This window comes from Carassius carassius, chromosome 34 (assembly GCF_963082965.1).
Source record: "Carassius carassius chromosome 34, fCarCar2.1, whole genome shotgun sequence".
NCBI classification, from domain to species: domain Eukaryota; kingdom Metazoa; phylum Chordata; class Actinopteri; order Cypriniformes; family Cyprinidae; genus Carassius; species Carassius carassius.
Genome location: NC_081788.1, coordinates 6,408,517 through 6,431,857, shown reverse-complemented (window position 1 = coordinate 6,431,857; position 23,341 = coordinate 6,408,517). Strand labels below are relative to the sequence as shown.

The following is a 23,341-nucleotide window of genomic DNA, read 5'->3' as shown; positions in this document are numbered from 1 at the left end:
GCCGCCAGCCCAGCACCACTGCACAATGTGGTCGCCAGCCCAGCACCACTGCACAAGATGGCCGTCAGCCCAGCGCCACGGCACAAGATGGCCGCCAGCCCAGTGCCACAGCACAAGGTGGCCGCCAGGCCAGCTTCATTAGCAGAGTCAAGTCACCGTTGATCTTCCTGAATCCAGTCAAAACACCACGGATCTACCAGAGTCTCTCCACGTCTCTGCTGAACTACCAGAGTCTCTCCACGTCTCTGCTGAACTACCAGAGCCTCTCCACGTCTCTACTGAACTACCAGAGCCTCTCCACGTCTCTGCTGAACTACCAGAGTCTCTCCATGTCTCTGCTGAACTACCAGAGTCTCTCCACGTCTCTGCTGAACTACCAGAGCCTCTCCACGTCTCTGTGGAACTTCCAGAGCCTCGTCACGTTTCAGCCGAACTCTCTGAGCGCTCGACTTATCATGTCTTGGCCACGGAGGCCATCCAGGAACTCACCGCCTGCCCTGTCATGGCTATGGAGACCATCTACCATCTCCTCAGGCCCACGGAGGCCACCCTTAACCTGTTCATCTTCTCTATTTCAGACTTACCTAACCAGACTTGCTCTCCTGTGCCATCGATCCCACTGTGGTGGTCTTCGGCGCCACCCTGGTGGGCTCCTGTGCCGACCGCACGGCTGTGGTGGTCTTCTGCGCCGCCCTGGTGGGCTCCTGTCCTGACCGCACGGCTATGGTGGTCTTCTGCGCCGCCCTGGTGGGCTTCTGTCTCGACCGCACGGCTGTGGTGGTCTTCTGTGCCGCCCTGGTGGGCTTCAGTCTCAACCGCATGGCTGTGGTGGTCTTCTGTGCCGCCCTGGTGGGCTTCTGTCTCGACTGCACGGATGTGGTGGTCTTCTGCGCCGCCCTGGTGGGCTTCTGTCTCGACCGCACGGCTTCAGTTCCACCTGATCCACCCGGGATACTTGCCCTGTCGGCTCGGCCCTGGGCCCCGAACTTTCTGTTCCCTCCTGGTCTTGTGTTTTGTTTCTTGTTTTTTTGGTGTTTTCTCTGTTTCCCTCTATGGACCTGGCCCTCCGTCCCTCCCCCTGGTCCTCCGCTGGTCCACCTCCCTCCTGGTTTCCTTGTTGTTGTTTTGTTTTTGTTGTTTGCACTTCCTGTCTCTGTTTCCCTCTATGGACCTGGCCCTCCGTCCCTCTCCTTTATCCTCCGCCGGTCTTCCTCCCTCCTGGTCTCCTTGTTGTTGTTTTGTTTTTATTTTTTGCACTTCCTGTCTCTGTTTCCCTCTGTGGATCTGGCCCTCCATCCCTCCCACTTATCCTCCACCAGTCCACCTCTCTCTTGGTCTCTGTGTTCCCTGGTTTGCTCTTTTGTTCAGGTGGAGCATCTGGTAGCTGCTCCGTAGAGGAGGGGGTAATGTCACAGTGGTATGTGTTTCCCTGGGTGTCCACTAGTGGTCCCACTTCCCCATAGGCACCTCACCGCAGGCACTACATTTCCCACAAAGCCTTGTCCCTTCATCACGGTAATGGCACACCTGTTAATTGCCCTCACCTGTCTTCACTTTCATCGTCATTGTCCTGTTTATATAAACCGGTCTGTTTTCTGTCTGTGTCATGGAGTCCTTAATTTCTGTCATCCAGTTTCCTCGCGTTCCTTGTGTTTTCTAGTTTCTTGTTTCCTGTTTGTCTTGTTCCTGACTGATTTCATGGTTTTGACCCCTGCTTGTTTTGGATTTTGAATTTTGGATTACCCAATAAACACACTGCAATTGGATCTCTCGTCTCCTGTGTCCTATCGTAAAATCATGTTACTCAAAGAAATGTTTGCAAAAAATCGCTAATATTTGCTAACGTCATATCGTCATATTTTCTCCCCTACCCCCTGACACACCTTTGTTTCAAGGGACAAGGAGAAGGGGTAGGCGGAGGGATAGGGAAAGGGGAAGGGGAAGGGGAAGGGGTATAAAATAGAATTATGATTGGGCCTAAACCATTTGACTTTCAGCTGTGGTCATTTTGATTAGCTCAACATAAAAATAGTTTTACTCGTGCTCCAGAAGGAAACACAATGCATTAAGAGCCTGGGGTGTAAACATTTGAACAGAATTAATATTTGTACATTTTTCTTATTTAACCCAAATGTCTTTTAATTCTTTTTTTTTCTCATTTAGTACTGCATTAGCATTTGAACCTTTTGTAATAGTTCTGTATTAGACCCTCATTTGTCCTCAGTGTGAAAAGAATGATCGCAAAATTATACAGTAATTGTTGGAAAGGGTCCAAATACACAAAATGCTGAAAAACCAAAGAACTTGAGAGACCTGAATGATTTTTTCTGAAGAACAGCGGTCAGTTTAGCTATTCAGGACAAACAAAGAAACAAAAAAACAAAAAAAATCTGGGGATCATCAAGGACATAACATTAAGAGTAAAGAATATGTAAACTTTTGAACGGGGTAAGTTCAACTATCAATTCAACTATAATTTTTTATTGTGGACTATATGCAAACGTCTTTTATGTGAAATATCTTATTTAGGTCAGTACTAAATTGAAAATAACATGCATTTTGTTGTCACGCCCCTGGACTCTTTCAGTGTGTTTTTCCCTCGTGATCATTCTTATTTTGGTAAAATAATTAACATTTTGCAGATTCTTCAAAGAGTATGTAAACTTTTGACCTCAACTAATTTTATTTTATACTTTTATATTCACAATGTAATCAATATTCTTTGTATTCTATTTATCTCAGAGTATGAATCTCACCAAGTTAGTGTTTTTAAGCATTTTACATTTATTCCAAAATAATAACCAAAGGCAGTAACAATTTGAACAATATGTTTTATTTGTGAACATATGTTCAGCTTTTCTTTTTAAAAGTTAAAGTGCCCCATTATGGCATTTTTAAGGTTCCTAATATTGTTTTGGGAGTCTCCTACAATATGTTTACATGCATGCAAGGTCAAAAACACTTTTTTCTCAAAACATGCATTTAATATCACCTTATTTTCCAACGATTCTCACACGGTTCATTCAAAGCAGTTCTAAGATTCAGATTCTCTAAACCCCATCCTTTCCATGAGCCTACTCTGCACTGATTGGTCAGATGGCCCAGTCTGTTGTGATTGGTTTACCATGTACAGTGCATGTCAGACACAATAAACCCATTGCCATAGTTCCATATTTTGAATGCTCGATAGAAAATATAAACATCTATTATTTATCAAGCGTATAGGTTGTGATTCAGTGTAGCCAGCTGGCCCAAATAAACTGCATACTGTGCCCTCTTTCAAGCGTTTTGTGAATCCCACGTCGTGAAACTCCCTGAAATTTTAGAGAAGCAGTCATCAGTAAAATAACGGGAACACTAAAAAAGGGGTTTTACTGTTGTGGTACAGTGAAAAAAAAATATATCTTTGCAGCTCATCTTTCGCAAGTGATAATAAAGCAAATTTATTCACACAGTTCAGAGTATGTCGATTCTTTCTTTTGGGAGACACTAACTTTATTTATTGTGCACTTTCGGCTTTACAACTTTGCAGATCACATTCAGATTTTACATGATCACATGTACTGAGATTTACTTCATATTTCACTAAGCTGATTACTAAAGTATTATTTTGATGTAACAAAGTGGTTATAACTGTGTTAGTTGCTTGCTTACTTTTTAAAATTAGACATCCCATTAATTACATTATATTGTTCATTCAGACTGATTTGTGGAACGTGCACAAACATAAGAGGTTAAATCTATCACATTAACCCATCATAGCTGAATATAACCAGTCACATCCAATCATATCGCGTTAGAGGCATTGTCTCCTCTCATGTGACTTTCCCCTGTTCATTCTCAATTACCCCCCACCAAACTCACTGCACACTTTAGGGGGTTTGTTAAAACTCAATGGGCTCAGGGGAGGCGAGAGAGACTTGGACTCCCGCTAAAACTTTACCTGCTGGTGTCGCTATTGGACAAAGTTATATACATATATATATATATATATATATATATATATATATATATATATATATATATATATATATATATATATATATATATATATATATATATATACAGTACAGACCAAAAGTTTGGACAAACCTTATCATTCAAAGAGTTTTCTTCATTTTCATGACTATGAAAATTGTAGAGTCACACTGAAGGCATCAAGGGCTATTTGAGCAAGAAGGAGAGTGATGGGGTGCTGCGCCAGATGACCTGGCCTCCACAGTCACCGGACCTGAACCCAATCCAGATGATTTAGGGGTGAGCTGGACCACAGACAGAAGGCAAAAGGGCCAACAAGTGCTAAGCATCTCTCGGGGAACTCCTTCAAGACTGTTGGAAGACCATTTCAGGTGACTTCCTCTTGAAGCTCATCAAGAGAATGCCAAGAGTGTGCAAATAATTCCATATATAATTATATTATATATATATATAAAATAATTCCATATATAATTCCACATGTGTTAATTCATAGTTTTGATGCCTTCAGTGTGAATCTACAATTTTCATAGTCATGAAAATAAAGAAAACTCTTTGAATGAGAAGGTGTGTCCAAACTTTTGGTCTGTACTATATATATATATTTCTTCTTCTTCTTCTTCTTCTTATAATAATAATAATAATAATTATTATTATTATTATTATTTATTTTTTATGAAAAACAAGTGATTTATACACTTTTTAATTTTAGAATTGGTAATATTGGCATTGTTTTTTTTTGTTTTTTTTTACTATACATTTTTTGGAGGAAACGCCCTTCACATACACATATATGTCGGAAGAGTGTTAAGTGTAAGCGAAATAAGCCTGCCACTTGTTCTACCTGTATTGTTTTTTTGTGTTTTGTTCATTTTATTACTTTTTAATGCAGTGCTGTTACTTAATTGAACCATATTTGAAGGTCGTATGCTATTGATGTATTATTTACTTATAATTTTTACTAGCATTAATAATAACTTATTTAATAATTTTTTTTAAATACAAAATAAATAAAAAATTATAAAATGGTAACAATAGTTTTTGTTATAGTACCAAAATTCGTTCAGAGATCTGTGAAATTTTACTGGTGCTTAATTCACATAATCTGCCAAATGCACTATAAGGCATTAAGATATTGTCAACAATTTGAAACAATATGTATTGTGTATTGTAAGTTTAACTTGACATGGTGTGAGAGAATCATTTGGCAAATTTTTCTGCTAATGTTTTATCTAATGCTTCAAGTGATGCCATGATTGTCTAAACAAATAAACCCAGTTACTTTTACCCAGTGACATTAATATCTTTAAAGCACTGTTTAGATGTAACTGAGTTCTGCAATTTCCATAACCCGGACAAGCCCCCAATAATGGTACAATTATAGGTGCATGTAGTGAAACATTAAACACCTGAGATTTATTTAAGTGCTGGTTTAGCATGCATTAGTAATCATTTATTCAACTCGAAAGGTTTCACGTGCCCTTGATCATGGCAGTTAGGTTCGAGTCACATTTTCGGCAATAGGACTGAGGAGGGTATTTAATCTGTCCACGGGGGGTCAGATCAGTGAGATCCAGTCAGGGTTTACTGTGACAGCCCGTGGAGGAGGCAGCATTGTTCTGCCTGTTCGGATATCGCCTGGAGCTGCTATCACTTAAACTTAAACATCATCCGATTATTAGGCTTATGGTTGTTTGAGTTTATTGCTTTGTGTCAGGTGAGCAAAGGATTTAGGCTCTAGAGACCTTAGAATATCAGGGATTTTTATTTTCAGGCTTTAGTTGCACATAGGCTTGTCTGATTAGAGTTGATTAGAAATTGTCCTTAGGCTGCAGATGAAATAAGAAGATGTTTCCTGGATTGGAAAAAATCTAAATAAAATTATTTAATAAAAAAAAAAAAAACAATAATAAAAAAAACGTATGACCTCTATTTAGTATAATACTTTATTTTAATCTATTTAATTTGTATAATTTTATATATATATATATATATATATATATATATATATATATATATATATATATATATATATATATATATTGTAATTATTATTACTGTTTTTATGTTAAATTTATTATCATTTTGCCTTTTTTATAATTAATTCACTTTTTTTCTGTATAAACCATACTGGTTTGATTAATTTCTACAGTGTCTCCATCTTTGTCTTGATGTTGCGAGGAGGGTCTATTGTCGCATGGCAACAGTTGTGATTGACAGCACTGTTTTCTTAAGAGAGGCGTATAATAGTAAAGCTATCATATGGTCTGGCAGATTTTGGGCTCGACACCAGGAATGACAAATGTGCTCATGCAATAATTCAATCTGCTCTCCCAGTTCTTCAACTTTAAGGGGACTTGCGAAGATGAGTAGTTGGAGCAATTAAGTTGGTCAGTCATTGTTAATGTGTAGCACCCAAAATATCTGCCAAGTTGTTTATGGAGAAGTGTCTTTCATAAAAAGAGAGAGAAAGAGAGAGAGAGAAAGAGAGAGAAGGAAAGTAAAGAAAACTTTGCAGACAGATTGGGATTTGGTGAATGTGTGAGAATGGAAGGTGGTCTGAGAATAATAGTAACTAATTAAAGTTTTCTTCTGTACGTCACTTGCTAAAGATGCTGGGATCTCAAGAATAGTTAAAGTAACTAATGTTTCTGAAGGAAATAGCCGGAGGAAAGTGAAAAATTATGATGAGAACAAAAAGAAAAACATGTAATGTAATTATTTTTTAATGCATTTATATTATTACAATTCTATGATGTAACCAAACTTCAAGAATCACTTTATAATTGATTATATTATATTATATTATATTATATTATATTATATTATATTATATTATATTATATTATATTATATTATATTATATTATATTATATTATTATAATGTTTCATTTTTTATATTGATGCTAAACTGTATGATTTACTGTATTCATGTTTTTATCCATTTTTTTCATTACATAATTTCAAATAAATTCATTAATTTGTTTATTTATTTAAGAATGATTCATTTGTAATTACTAAGTGGTAATTTGCCATGTACTTAGCAGTATTATAATTAGCTGTCACAATATAAACTCTTTCTTTCTTTCTTTCTTTCTAGAAGAAGAAATACACTTTATTAATGGTGGATCCAGATGCTCCTAGTCGTCAGAAACCCTCTCGCTCTTACTGGAGACACTGGTTACTGGTTGACATTAAGGTACGTCACATCTCCCTAAAAGGTCTTTGAAATGTCTCCACAAGTTTTCGAAACTTCATGAATGTTCTTCTATGATATAATGAATCTTCAAGCCCGTTAATACAAGTCAGTGTATTCAATCTGAATATTACCAAGAACAATGCCTTAAAATAAAGGTTGTTTAAAGCAGCGTTTTGGCACGGACAATTCTGGACATAATGTGCAAAGCAAAAGGTGTCAGAAACACTTTGGTGGGCAAACAATTCCTGGATTGCGTGGACCGTATCTGCACCTTCCATGTGCTTCACACTTGTGCTGCGTTTCCGATGAGTTACATAATTACTGAGTAAAAATATCATGTTAGTCATCAGCGCTCCGCTCCGGCGGGATCTAAAGCAGATTCATCAGGCTGTGCATGGGGACGCCGTGTTTAAACAACCGGGGATGAGACAAACTTTAATTGCTCAATATTAAGTGAATATTACTTCCTCCTTTTTTAATCTCGCAAGCTATTTTTTCTACATGTTTTTTTTTGCTGTGGTCCTATTGGTTCACAGGGGAGCCCAAAGTTCGTAACTACATCTCATAAATAAATTAAAAATTACTGATGTCTCATACACAAGTTACAATTTTTTGTTGTTGTTGTTGTTTGTAAGAATGACTTGTTTTTCTTGACATGTTTGGGACTTTGTGGCAGTGGTGTGGGCGAATGGTTCTCCTGTGTGGCAGGAATGATTGCACGTCAGTTCTCCTTCAGACAAGGGAACTAAAGGCAAGAATACAACAGGCCTTCTACAACTATTGGCCTCTTTTTATTTATTTATTTATTACACCTGGTTTTACTGGAAGACTCAAATAAAGGTTCCATTGAAGATGTCTTGATATGAGTGCACGTATCCAAATATGACATGGCAAGATACATCACGTCAGGTTTGACATGAGTAATGCCAACGTCATTGGTTTTGAGCAGTGTTATACAGTATAGTATTATTTAAATACTCTTATATTATATTATATATAATAATATAATATATATGTTTTTGTAATTTTGTATGCATTAGTCATTTTATTTCTGTTTTAAATTTCCACTTCTTTTTTTAGTTGTTTACTTTTAATTTTTATATGTTAAGTTTATATTTAAATTTTACTTTGTGTTTTGGTAATTTTATTATATGCTTTTTCATTTCTATTTATGCTGTTGTTGTTTCTATTCCCGTATTAAATGTTCACTTCCTCGCCAGACACTGTATTTTAATTTTAGCTCAAATTGGATTACTTCTGTGATTTTAGTACTTCAACTTAAACCAAGTTTTTAAAGTTTTTTACAATTTCCAACTAATATTTACATTTATTTGTATTTCAGATTTCATTCAATTAATGAACAATTTTTGAATAGTTTCAGTTTTAGTTAACAATAACAATGCTGATTTTAGGTGCCAAATGCGATATACAAACCAAACAAATGATAGATGTATCTGAGAACTAAGGACTACTTTTTAAATCTTTTCGGGTCATTTTTGAAGCCCCAGTCCCCATTCATTTTCATTGTAAGGAAAAGAGCAGCTTCTGACATCTTAAGTTTGACCTAACGCTGTGTAAATGATAACAAAATTCACATTTTTGGATGGACTGTCCCTTTAATTGTACCATTTTAGTGTGTTTTCGTGACAGGATATCTATAAAATACCACTAAGGATGATCTTACAGCTACAAAAAGTAACATTCCGTCATTTACCTTTACTGCAGGCGTTTTACTCATAAATCACCATACAAATACATTTTCTAAAAGCAGCATATGATTACAGTCCCTGGAAGCGAGGCCATCTTAAGCACTAGTTCAGCCCTGCCCTCCTCTCGCAGGGAAGAGACGAGCCTCCTCCCCGTCTGGCCAGGCGACACATTGTGAATAAACAGATGTATTTCAGGTGCTCAGACAGACAACCTCTCAATACCCTGTCACTGTGTGGGTGGCGGCATGCCGCCTGTCTGCTCCCTGATTGGCCGTCTCATTGTGCTGAGTGTATGATGAGGAGCCGTGGTTGGTTAGAGGTTTAATAAGGCTGGTGGGAGGTGAGTAATTGCCGCGGTGACTTCCTCTAACCTCGCTGAAGTTATAATAACATCCCGTGTGAATGTGTGGAATTATCTGTTCTGGAATACTCCTGGGCTTCAGACTGAAGCAGGTGCCACACAAATGAACAATTCCCCTCTCACTCCATCACCATATTTAGATATCTGCCCTGTAATTCCTTTTTTTAGAAATTAAATTACAACCCTGATTTGACTTGTTTACTCCCCCATACAAGCAAACGTAATGTCTTTTGTGTATTGCATGCAAACACGATAGGGGAGCAAAAGTTGTTTTTCATTTTCACTGTTCTATCCAAACTCATGTCAGTATTGTTTTCCATGCTTACCTGGCTTTGACTCATGGGATGTCTTAACATCTATCTTAGTTTTTATGAGAAACTAAAAATGGAGGTGCATTAAAAGCAAAAAAAAAAATCTCATTATCTGCCGTGCAACTATAATGAACTTCAGTGTGTAATCTAACTTGGTTATACCTGTATAGATTTTGCTGCTATTGTCTATAGTTATATACAATATTTTTTTCTGTGTTTACTGAAAAATGGCACAGGTAGGATTTACTGAAAATTGTGTTTAAATTAAACCTCTGCTGCAACTTGAGTAGTTATTTCTTGGAATATGTCAAATAGATCTAAAGTATTTCTTATCAGTGATCCATATTCAATACCTTAATTCAGTGCTTTCTGTTTATGTCCCCTTCCAGAACTCTAGATTAATATTTACATCTAGCAGAGACTTTTATTCAAAAGTGAGAATTTGTCATTGAGCCAACAATACCACATTTATTACAAGTCTACAGTTACTTCGGGTCCTAATAAGGCGACGACCAGCACATGAACTGTTGTGCAGTACTGTTTATAAAGCATTAAAATTGCCCCTTCCCACACCCAAAACCAGCCGTCCGTTGATGAGAGTCCTAAACAAGGACTGGTGGGACGTTGTCCTGCTCCACTTTACAGATGCTGAGTGAAAGGGGAGTTTTATAATAACGGGATACTTATTTACGACACTTTATTCACCAGGAAGAACAGCTGTTCCACGCGTCATACGTCATTACGCTATTTCTTTGTCACTGCATATGCGCAGTACTTTCCCGTTCCGGTTTTCAATCCGATCAAGTGTTTACATGTTCTCTCACTCGGATTACAAAAGGAATAAACCACCCCTTACGATCCGATCAAAATTTTAGTTGGATCTGGCCAATTCAATCCGATTGATGTGTTTACATGTGAATTTTTTATTCTGATTGTGCTTCTAGTCCTATTACTGTACGATCGGATTAGTAGGGTCCATGTTAACGCAGCTATTGATCACTTTTTGTCATAAATTCCTGCAGCTGCTTCAGAGTTGCTGTAGGCCTATTGGTTGCCTCTCTGATCAGTTTCCTACTGGATTTTTCATTAGTTCACAGATGTCCTGATCCAGGGAGGGTATGTGTTGTACCAAATACCTTCCACTTCATAAATAATAGACTTCACTGTGCTTCTAGGCATTGTTAAAGACTGTGAAATATTTTAGTATCCATCCCTTGATTTGTGCCTGTTCACAACTTTATCCCGGAGATCTTTTGACAGTGCCATAGTGGATTGTTTGTTTCAGTTGCACTACTAAAGCCTGTCCACATGGAGATGCGTTTCGCTGTATAAGCATACATTTTGTATCATATACGCTTTTCATCTACACAGATCCAGCATTTTGGGAGAGTGAAACCGATATTTTCTTTTTTTTAACAGGGTCACAGAGTTCATAAATCTTAAAATGCCGCCTTTGCGTTTTTGTGTGGACAACAAATCCATATATTTTCTGAAACGGTGATGTCGTCGGCCCACATCTCACACATAGTCAACAAAAACATGAACACTGAACGATTGTCTTTTTATTAACCAACATTAACACAGACATATCGTTCCATGTTCATTATACGTATAACGCACGCAAGATTTATGCGAATAGACCAAGTCTTCTTCTCTGTTTTTGGTGCATCTCTGTGGCATAATTACAGGTCTGGCATGTATACTATACCGTACATCGTTTTGTGTTGGATTTTTGGTTTCTTGCAGACGCAGATATTTCTCGAAATGAGAAAAAAAAAAGATTGGATAGGGACAGCTCTGGCTTCATGTAGACATTAGCCTGAAATGCTTCAGGAAATCTCTTTTCATACTGAGCTGATCAAAATCACCTTGGCTGATCACAGTTGAAAGTTAAATGTCTTTGTTTGCCATTGAAAAGGTGATCAGCTGCACCTTTTAAGGAGGACATGATCCCTTTTTTATGGTAAGTGCATTGGTTTAAAGGCACAATATGTAATACACAATTTTAAACTTGTCTTACCACGTCATGATGGACTTGATTACAGACTTGAATGATACCTCAAATTGTTTGGTAATGTTTACCATTGATCAATTGAAAAAAAAGTTTTGTTTTGCTCCTTTAGTGTTTAGACCATTTCTGCTGATCAGACAGTAAAATACCAAATAAAACCCTTCAGACTTATAGGACAAAAATGCAATGTACCTGTATTCAAAACCTCTCAGAACGTCTTAGTAACAACAGAGAAATGCTCTAGCAAGTATTTAAAACACTCTAGCAATATGGTGGTGACTTTTGCATTGACAAGCATTATTTATTTCCAAATCTCATTCAGTCATTGATTCATTCACCTCCTCTGGCTAACATACAGTTATTTATACATTCTCTTGAATGTAATGTCTTATACAGTACTGTTAATTAGTGATTTTGTCATCAACACTCATTCAAGTTTTGCCTCAACCTTTGTCCATCTGAAGGAGGTATTTCTAACACTTTATTGGAACCATATTTAGTTTGTCATTTCCTCTGTTTGGCAGCATGTGTGCAGATGGACCCTTCCTCCAGTAGCTTGCCAACTCACCACTCGCAGTCAGTCACCATCTCCAGTCAACACTCGAGATTTCTGGCACTCATCGCAAACCAGAGAGCCCACTCCACACATTTGTGTCATTGTGCGGAGCATTTCTTTCTCAGTAACACATCATCTTATGCTCCTTGGCTCTTCATCCAACAGTTACCATGCAACCGGTCTGCGATCGGGCACTTGAACTGTTCCTGGCTCAGGCCTGACCAGTCTTGCTTTTTCCAACCAGCCATTCATGTCTCTCAAGATCCTCTTAACAATTGTCTGGGACTTTCATGGGAATTCAAGAGCTCTTGACTGGCGTGATTGTTTCATAAGTGCAAGGCTTTGGATTGTCACTTTTGTGTACAAGATAATGATTATGTTTCTTGTAGCGTTCCACTTTTTTACTGTTGTTTTCAATTTTGGTCTTTTCAGTAGAAGATCTCTCAGTGTGCAAGACTATTTGCTTGTTAAAGCAAGCATCTCAAATACTATTGCCTATACTTAACCCTAGCCCCTAAATATATATAATATATATATATATATATATATATATATATATATATATATATTTATACAGTGTTGTGCATGAATGCGTTCAATGAACGACGTTCACTGAACGCGTTCATATTTTCGCCGAACGCTGAACTGAACGAATCACTTTTCATACATTGAACGTGAACGAGAGCGGCGCTCACTCTGGCAGGAATGAACAGCACGCGCAGTTCACGTTCACGCTCATTTGAAATGTCAGGTTTTACCAGGGCTTAATTTGAGCCGGAACATGTTCCGTCACCTCCGACATTGGATCCGGCACCTCCTGCGTCACTAAAATGAATTGCCTAAATGAAAAAAAAAATTACTGTTTGTGTAGTGTTCAATGTTTGTGACACATGACTTGCTCGCTTGTTGTACTAGTTGAGATTGCTGTTAGCCTCGATCGTTTCACGCAGGGGAAAAATGTCAAAAAGACAGGAAAGTTTGCTTAACTTTTTCAAATACGCTGGACAGTCAGATCCCAAACAAGCAAAAATCGTTTCCGCTGATCAAAAAGGAGACCACGGTGGACACAGTAGCCTAGTATCGATATCTCGTTATTTCGACATAATAAGGGGACATTCTAATCTGCATTAAGCCACATTAAGCTTTCTTATAATGGTTTTCTATGGGAGGAAAATGCTTAACCGTTCATATTATGGGCTCATCTGATTTTTTGTACATAGCATAGCCTATTTGTTAGGATTTTAGTATCATAATGATTAGGCTAATAAATGCACGCACAATTATCTGTGAACTTGATTTGAACAAATGCCTTTCAACTTGTGTGTGCAAAATTCAGAATTAAATTAATGTGCAGAAATTTGTACAAATATAGAGTAGGCTATGTAGGCATACTATACTGTTGTAGCCATTAAAAAAAGCGTGTTTCATATTTGTTAAAATATTATAATTTTTTTTCCCATTTATGTTGATTTATGAAAAGTGAACAGCACGACCGAGTAAGATAGGATGCGCAATATGAGACATGGAGCGGGTCAGACATGATTTTGACCGTTGAAGTTGAAGTTGTTATAGAAAGCCCTTCATTAAAGTGAATTTCTTTTTGTATAAATTTAACAAATGAATGTGAACTAGTTCGTTTTTAGATATGTGAACTTAGTTCTTTTTTTTTTTTAAATGAACTATGAACATGAACTAGTTCATTATCATCTGTGTGAACTGAACTTTGAGCTAGTTCTTTTTAAGTATGAACTGGCACAACACTGTATATATATAATCTCTCTCTCTCTCTCTCTCTCTCTCTCTCTCTCTCTCTCTTTCTCTCTCTCTCTCTCTCTCTCCCTCCCTCTCTCTCTCTCTCTCTCTCTCTCTATATATATATATATATATATATATAATATAAAAAATAACATGAATGATAGCCATGTGCTGTTTCTTTTCTAAACAGTCAAGACTGACAAAATGTCTATACTATATGCGATATGACACAACACTGTGGCACACAATAAAAGGTCTTCTCCAATGTTAATTAATTGTTGTTGTGGTTTTTGTTTTTGGCATTATACATCTCAGGTTTATTTTATAAATTGTATTAAAATAACATTCAAATGTTATATTATTGTAATATTAAATATAATTAATAATGTAATACAGTATGATTATACATACAGTATAATGTATTATATATAATGCAATATAATGAATACAAAACTAAATATAATATTATAATTTACCGTATTATAATAGTAAGGCTTTAATTAGAGTTTGAACATCATTGTGCGTGATTTACCTCAAGAACATCTAAATCGTGAACTCTATATGAACAAATAAATATTAAAATATTATTACAGTGTTATAATTTTATAATATTACACAATAAATAAATAATAAATATAGTAATAATATAATAATAAGATAGTCAAATATAAATAATTATATATAATTAATATAATAATGTAAATATAATGTCTGATGTGTAAGGGATAATGTACATCCTCCGCTTCGCATCAGGATCCTGATCACCCTTCCGGGGTTCATTCTGAGATAATAACCAGCTGCATGTACATTATCCCACATATTACATCGCTACTTGTCACATAAGTAAATAATTAGACACAAAATATTGATTTGAGTTGAAATATTTGAACCCAAAGCTTCTGTGAACACTGCAGTTGCGAGCAAGCAGCAAGTTCAAACTAGACGGATATTAAAGGGAATCAGTGTCAAACCACTCATTACACAACATTAAACAACATAAATAATTAAGGATTAAAGACGAAATCTTTCCAGTTTGTTAGTTATCCATTACAGCGTACAAAATAATCGAAGCAAATGAGAGAAATGAGATGAGCGACATAATTAAACAATTGTACACCATTTTGAATATAGTTTTAATAATTTATTAGCTACATCATTGTTAAACCACTGTAAGAGTGAAAAGAACTTCCAAAGTATCTACTATATTTCCACAGCGGATGCATGTTGATTTTTGTTTTCATTTAAGGAAGCCGATGCAGATTGAATTGGTAATGAAGTTATTAATTCTGTTGGAGCAGATGGTGATGGAAGAGGGGAATGGGAGCTGAAATGCCCCTGTAGCTCACCACTCAGCCCGCCTGACCCGTTCTATCTCTCAATTCCCTCCTGCTCATGGAATACTACCAAAAAACAATCCCCAAACAGCTTGTTCTGCCTCAAACAGACTTTTCCTCCAGATCACAACACTCATATGTCTTGCTCTGTCTGATTTTAGTATCTCTTTCTCTCACACTCTCTTTCTCTGCACATAAAAGCAGATGTTTTGTTTGCTCTGCCGACAGAAACAAAAGACAGAGTCATTAGCGATAGAGAGTACAGTCATGGCCAAATGTTTTGGCAGTGACATACATTTTGTGTTTTGCAAAGTTTGATCCTGACACAAAATGACAAGCTAACATTAATTGACTAGTCATATAAGCAGCACATGTGAAAGTGTGAATGAGTACCAGTCAGGTAAAATCACTATCATACTAATTAAGAGCAGGCTGATTGCTATAAAAGGAGGGAAGAAGCACTTCCAATTATTGCATTCTTGTTAGCAATGGTTACCTCCAAAGAAACATGTGCAGCCATCATCGCTTTGCATCAAAATGGCCTCACATACAAGGACATTTCTACAAAGAATATTGCACCTAAAAGAACCATTTACTGGATCATCAAGAACTTCAAGAGAGAGGATCGACAGCGTTGAAGAAGTCTTCAGTTCGTCCCAGAGTGTCCATCAAGAGCCAGCAATGAAATTGTGTCTCCAGCGGGGCAGAGCTTGCTCAGGAATGACAGCAGATTGGTGTGAGAGCATCTGCATGCACAGTAAACCGAAGACTTTCGGACAGTGGCCTGGTGTCAAGAAGGGCAGTGAAGAAGCCACTTCTCTCCAAGAAAGACTGAAATACTGCAGAATGTACAAGGATTGGACAGCAGAAGACTGGTGCAAAGTTATTTTCTCTGATGAAGCTCCCTTCCGACTGTTTGGGACATCTGGAAAATCGATTGTTCAGAGAAGAAAAGCTGAACGCTACCATGAGTCCTGTGACGTGACAACAGTGAAGCATCCTGAGACCATCCGTGTTGGGTTGCTTTTCAACCAAGGGAATGGGCGCTCTCATAATTCTGGCCAAAACACTGCCATGAATAAAGAATGGTATCAAAACGTCCTGCAAGAGCGATTTCTTCCAACAATCCATGAGCAATTTGGTGATGATCCATGCATCTTCCAGCATGATGGAGCACCATGTCATGAAACTTTGGGCCATGACTGTAGTTTGCTTATGTAAATAATCCGCTAGGTGAAAAATTCTTATTTACTTTTCACCCAAATAGTCCACTCACAGATTGCAGTGTCACATCACCCTAGAGCAGTTGGTGAATCAAAAAACTATTAATGGTAATCTTTCCCTGGAGTTTTGCAACATAATTATTAGTTTAAAACACTTGAATTGATTTCAAGTTATTTTCTAATTCAAAAAATAATGTATCAGTATTTTGTCTTAATTTCTTAGAATGTCTAAACCTGCAAGATATTAAGGAGGGCTTTAAATTATAATAATATGATGATCATTTTAAATGAAATACAAAATGCATTTGTTATTTATTTGCAGATGTCACTTGCTTTGATGTTTTATCTAATGCAAAGCCATCCATACATGTTCACACGAGTGTCACACAGAAATCACTTTCAAATCAAGCAGCTATCTGTTGGTCAGCGTGATCAACTTGAACCTGTTGTGAAATCTGTGTGGGGAATTCCTTCTCCCTCACATGAAATTCCCAATGACGGGATTTGGCCAGTGAAAATTAGCCAAACAACTGTAAATGTGACCACACCTTTAGCCAGTTAGGGCTATGCTAATCTCCCATGTTAAACTGTTGCTTTCTAACTGAAAATAGTGAAAATCCCTAAGTGTCCAAATAGTTCTTGGGGCCACTAGCTGTGTGGGCCTGACTGTATTACATTGTCAGTGTTTTTCCCTTCAGAAGGTCCAAACTGAGCCTGACACACCTGCATAGGCTCATCTCTCTCTCCCAGTCACACACCCTCACATTCACTGTTCTCCATTTAGAGAGCCGGACACGAGTAAATGCAGATCTCAGTCACAATGGAGTGTTCTGACAATTCATGCTAATCACTAACAGACGGATATTAAAGGAATGCTCTGGGTTTAATATGAGTTAAGCTCAGTTGATAGCATTTATGTCGTAATATAAATTTTCTTATTTGTAATTTAAATTTCAATGTGATTTTTTTTTTTTAAGAAAATTGTGGTGAGAAAATTTTTTACGAAACATTAAAAGATACACTGTTTATAGTCACAATACATAGATATTATTACATTTGCGTAATTATTTCGTACAATTACATTAGCGAAATTTCAGCAAAAGTTTGCTGGCAAAAAGGTCCGGTGTTTATTCTCTGTTTGTCAGTGTGGCAAATGCATGAGCAATTTGAACCCGTTGTGAAATCTGAGTTGGGATATATTGCGCTCTCATGTAAAATTTCCAAATGTGTAGATTCCTATTGAAATGACTAATAAAAATTTGCAATACAGCAGAAAACATGACAGCCCCATTATTTAGTTAGGGCAATGCTAAACTGTTTAAACTACTGAAAATACTAAGCAAATAGCAAAATGTTTGATTTGAGCATTTTTAGCTTTAGCGATATAATGGAATATGTCATGTTAAAGACAGGAGTTAAACAATTTTCACCCAAAAATTTTAATTCTGTCATCATTTACTACAGGTATGTAGCCACTGAATTCCATAGTATTTATTCATTTACTATACTATAAAACAGTGGTTCCCAAACTTTTCCATTCCACGACCCACCTAGACAAGTGTAATCTATTTCATGACCCACCACAATATTTGAGGAAAAAAAAGGTTGATATTACTTTAAGCCTAATCTTACTTAAAAGTTTGATGACAGAAATGAAGTATTTAAGAAAAAAAAACTTTTTATTTTAGAGTAGGCCTACACCTGAAAAAAATCACTATTAATATTTAAGTTTTAATTTTTGTTTACAGACTTTAGAATATGTAGTGTCCATAAAAACGTTAAACAGGCTCACTCCAGTGAACTGTAATCTGCGCTGCTGTGTTTTGTTGCAGAAAATGCATTCACGATCCTTCCGTGTGTGTCGGTGAGAACGGAGCACAATCCAACACTTTTTTTAGAAAAAGCATAAGAAGCAAAGCAGAACTATCTAAAACTGTTTGGAGATTAAAATAATTGTGAAATAGGTAAAAAATAATAATAAACATGTGTCTCGTTTTAAATAAACAAAAAAAAAAAAACTGGATGACATTAAGTTCAGGCAGAAATTTATTTTAGCAATGGTTAAATTAATGTTCAGCAATATCTTCAAAAGATTTCTGAACTTTGGCAAATTTTTCTCTAAAAAGAGATGATACGTCAAGGAGTATTGCATTATTTTTTTGTGCATTTTGTTATGTGGAAATGTTTAAATCTTGTAGTGTTACAATTAACCCTGCGTTTGTGCACTGCTCACCCTGTACATGTGAAATGCTTTTTACAAACCGTTTCCCGAACGAAAAAAGTGCACAGAGCTCAAACGGACGATAGAAATGAATGAACATGGCCTACCTGAAACCGTTTTCGTAACATTTGTTTTCTGGTGTATGCAATCTCATGCGGAATATAGTGTATTGAAGTGAGCAAGTTTTTCTCTTTTAATAATGCGGACCGATTGAACCTTTTAATGACATTGCTCTGAGACCTTCACTGTTATTACAACTCGTGCGCGCCCGCGCTTCAAAACACGCAAAGCACGCGGACTTAATTGCAATTCGAAAATCACACTAAGGATATTGCAGTCCTTATTAATGTTGGTGGGCTATATCATTGTGACGAGTGGGTTCCCGGTTCCCGCCTCCTCCTTCCCGTGATTGAGAAGTTTTTAATGTGTTAGACTGGTGCCGAAGCCTGGGAGGAAGGAGGGACGCGCTGCCGAAGATCCCTCGGCACTGAGGTGAATCCGCAGTGCCATCGAGTAGGGCGAAGGAGGATGCTCGAGGCGGTGGGCTGGAGTGAGTTGCCGGGGAGACGGACGCTCCTCTTTTGTATCCTTCCGATCTCCTCCGTGGTTCTCGAGACTGGTGAGTCGAGCAGGTGTCGCTCAATTCCAATCACTCCACCGGCCTCGCACCGTTCCCACTCGTCACTTTCGTGCAGCCCTAGACTGAACTGTGTGTGTGTGTGTCATTGAAACGCAAATTTAGCTGCAGCCAAGTGACTTTGTGCGACCCACCTTGTTCCATTCTGTGACCCACAAGTGGGTCGCGACCCACAGTTTGAAAACCCCTGCTATAAAATACTATGGAAGTCAATGGCTACGGTAAAGTCTTTTTGTTTATTTTTTGTTAGTTTTTTTCTTTTTTGTGTGTGTGTGTGTGTGTGTGTAGTCAGCAGAAGAAACAAACTCATACAAGTTTACAGTATCCTGAGGGTGAATAAATAATGACAGGATTTTGATTTTTGGTTGATTGATTGATTGATTGATTACGTTGGTTTATATATATAAAATTATTATTTTTTCTGTGGTAATCAGTGATGTTTGCCAAATGCTGTTGATGGAGCCAAACCCTCTTACATCAAATTTGAGGTTGGAAGTGGATTGTGCGTGATGGAACTATGAGACACTAGAGGGAAAAACCTCAGCATCCAGCCACTTTAAAGCAACATGACTCTCAGCAGAGAACACACTTCTACAGACAGAGAAACTATTGTAATGCTCTTGAGCAGCTGTGCGTGTTTGTCTTTCGAGTGCCTGTTGGGACGCTCGGCTCTGCCTGTACTGCATGTCCTTTGACTGCTGATTGGATTACATTTCTTTCCCTCAGAGGACTGCGCTTTTCAGGCAGGGAGTCACTTACAGAGCTCAACAGCTTCTTCAGCACAGATGCGCACATAAACACACGGGGAGAGGACAAAATGTCTAAGGTTACGTATGTAACCCTGGTTCCTCGAAGGAACGAGACGCTGCGTCGAGAACGAATGGGGAACGCGTCCAGCGTGACGTCTCTGAATAACGTGTATAATCAGTCCAATGGAAGGGCAAGACGTCATAGGCGGGTGGCGTCAGAGACCAGGAAGCATAAAAGCATGAGCGGCGAAGCCGGTAATCAGCCTTGTGTCTTCAGCACTCTGTGTGTGTCAGTCGCTATCTGTTTGTGAGTCTTATTTAGTGTCGTTTGTCCACTGATAAACTCCATTGTCAAAGCTTCAATCAAGTGATGTTTTGGGCGAGAGCAAAACAATGTTTTCCCTGCCAAAAAAAAAAAAAGGGTAGGGACACACGCAGCTCGTGTGTTGTCTGCTTGAGAGTGAAGCGCGCAGTGTCAGCTCTCGAGGGAGTTGACGGCTGCGATGCGAGCCTTTGCTTCACTCTCAGAAGGCTCTCTTTGAGGAGATAGCTTTCATTGGTGTTTCTCGCGGTGCCAGCCCCGGTTTCGCCGAGGCGGAGCAGTGGTTGTGCTTGCGGGATTCGCTTTCGGATCTGCTGGAAGGAATGTAAGACGGGCAAGTCCCTATCTTCTTTCTTAGCCACCAGATCCGGCGCCCGCTCTCGGGGGTTTGGAAGCCCGCGTTTGCGGTACTTTCTCCCCGATGAAAGGGCGCGACGCGCTGCCTGTCTTTCTCTGAGGAGATTGATGTGGAAAGGCATCGATGAGCTCGCCTGTTGCACAAGTACCAGTCACACAAGCATATTATGCCTAATGTTAACATAAGCAGCATTAATGAAGAGTGGAGCTCGCGCAGTCAGCTCTCGGGGGTCTGATTGTGCTTTTTTTGCTGTTAAGCGCTCCGCTCTCACCGGGCATGCTCCGAGGAGTGTGTCCGTGTATGTGATCTTGCGGTCGCTGTCTCGCTGGTGCTGAGGCACGGCACACCGTGTTCCAGCCCCTCGTTCCGGGGGTGTCACGTTTGTACTCCGCAGACGCTAGAGTCAAAGTGGCGCTCCCAGGCCGAAGGCTTCTAGTGGAAAGCAGTTCTACGGACCCTTGTTTTCGCTGGATAGCCTTCATCATAACGTCCTGACGCCTAGGCATAGGACATTTTGAGAGCCAGCTCCCTCTGGGGAAGAGTGGTGTACACTGCATTACACGGTGCCCGTCTCTCCTCAGTGCCCTCAGGAGATAGTTCTGCCAACCCTGCCGGTCTTCCAGGGTGCAGCGATCTCCGGCGAGCGCTTCTCTCAGTTACCGCCCAGAAACGTAGCGGTGCTGAGAGGCTCGCTACCTCTACAGAGGTCTCTAGAGCAGCTAGTACGGTCGTCCCCTGCCGGTTCACCGCTTCAGGGCACCGAGCTAGTGGCTCTAGGCGCACCAGAGGCCAGTCTTGCGAGACTGGTTCCCGTAAAAGGTCACATGGCACGTGTCTCAATGGGTCCTACACACTGTAGTGAGAGGCCACAGAATCCAGTTCTGGTGGGCCCCAAGCAGGCTCTGGTAATGGAACAGAAGTAGACTCTCTCTGAGGACGGAGACCATTGAGGTGGTCCCTCCTTAGGTTGCAGAGTCCGGGTCCTACAGCCGGTACTTCACTGTTCCGAGGAAGGATGAGGTGTTGTGTCCTTTTTAGATCTGTGCTTTTGAACCTCTCAGTCAGGGGACTGAAGTTTAGCACGCCTGCACAGGTCAAGTCCGAGGACTGGTGTGTCACGATCTATCAAAAGATGCACTTATCTCCATCCTTCTTCATCGGAAGTTCCTGAGGTTTGCTTTTGGGGGCAAAAGCCTACCAATACGGATCTTCCACTGGCCTTGCACTCTCACCCCACACTTTCACGACTCAAACACATTGACGATTGGTTGATATCAGCTCAATCGGAGCAGATGACGGTTCGGCACCGAGGTGTCTTTCTCGCTCACATGAAAGAGCTGGGGTTAAGACTTAACGCCAAGAAAAGTGTGCTTTCTCCAGTTCAGAGAACCACTTATCTGGGCATGATGTGGGATTCGACCACGATGCAGGCACGTATGTCACCTGCTCGGATCGAGTCGATCCTCACTGCAGTCGCGAGAGTGAGAGAAGGTCGGTCACTCACTGTCAAGTAGTCACGGAGATTGCTGGGTCTGATGGCAGCTGCGTCCAACGTGAATACTATTGGCCTGCTGTACATGAGACCCCTACAGTGGTGGCTCAAGACCAAGGGGTTCTCCCTGAGGGGAAACCCAATTCGCATGCTAAAGGTCACAAGGCGCTGCCTTGGATATGTGGAGGAAGCCTTGGTTCTTGTCCCAGGGCCCGGTGCTGGGAACTCCTTGTCGCCGCGTGATGCTAGCAACGGATGCGTCCCTCACCGGCTGGGGTGCGGTCATGAGTGGCCACCCTGCCCTTGGTCTGTGGAGTGGTTGCCTTCTGACATGGCACATCAACTGCCTGGAGATGCTGGCCGTGCTTCGTGCACTTCGTTATTTTCTCCCAGACCTAAGAGGTCACCATGTGTTGGTGCGCACCGACAACACAGCGGTGGTCTCTTACATCAACCACCAAAGAGGTCTGCACTCACGCCGTTTATACAACTAGCGTACCAGATCCTTGTGTGTGCCCAGGACGAATTCCTCTCACTCAGAGCAGTTCGCATTCCTGGGCATCTTAATATAGGAGCAGACATTCTGTTGAGGCAGGGGCCTAGGCCCGGGGAATGGCGGCTTCACACTGAGGTGATGAAGCAGAGTCGGAGATGTTGGCCAGACATGGGTGGATCTGTTTGCGACTCGAGAGACATCGCACTGTCCCCTCTGGCTTCCTCTGACTCATCCAGCTCCACTGGGGCTGGACGCCATGGTACAGACATGGCAGAGGCTTCATCTGTACATTTTTCCCCCGATTGCTCTGCTCTCGGGAGTCCTGGAGAGAGTGCGCCGGGACGGAGTCTGGCTGCTGTTAGTAGCCCCGTTCTGGACGGGCCGGGTATGGTTCCTGGGCCTGATTTCTCTTTTTGACGGCACTCCATGGGAGAATCCCGTCAGGAGAGATCTCCTCTTGCAGGCGGAGGGTGCGCCCCCGCATGGAGCTTAGAGGCTGTAGGTGTTGTCTCTGAGGAGGCACAACTCTTAGCTTCCGGTCTCTCAACCGAGGTTGTAAGACCATTCTCCAATCCAGAGCTCCCTCAATGAGGAAACTGTATGCCTTGAAGTGGAAGCTTTTCACTTCTTGT

At 39.8% G+C, this 23,341-nt stretch overlaps 1 protein-coding gene across 1 annotated transcript in view; it reads left to right on the top strand.

Moving 5' to 3' along the window:
- LOC132115385 (phosphatidylethanolamine-binding protein 4-like) overlaps window positions 1-23,341 on the top strand; it is a 164,896-nt gene that overhangs the window by 59,604 nt on the left and 81,951 nt on the right. Inside the window, exon 3 of the mRNA XM_059523834.1 lies at window positions 7,076-7,174. Coding sequence (XP_059379817.1) covers window positions 7,076-7,174 — 99 coding nt within the window. The remainder of the gene's footprint in view (window positions 1-7,075; window positions 7,175-23,341) is intronic.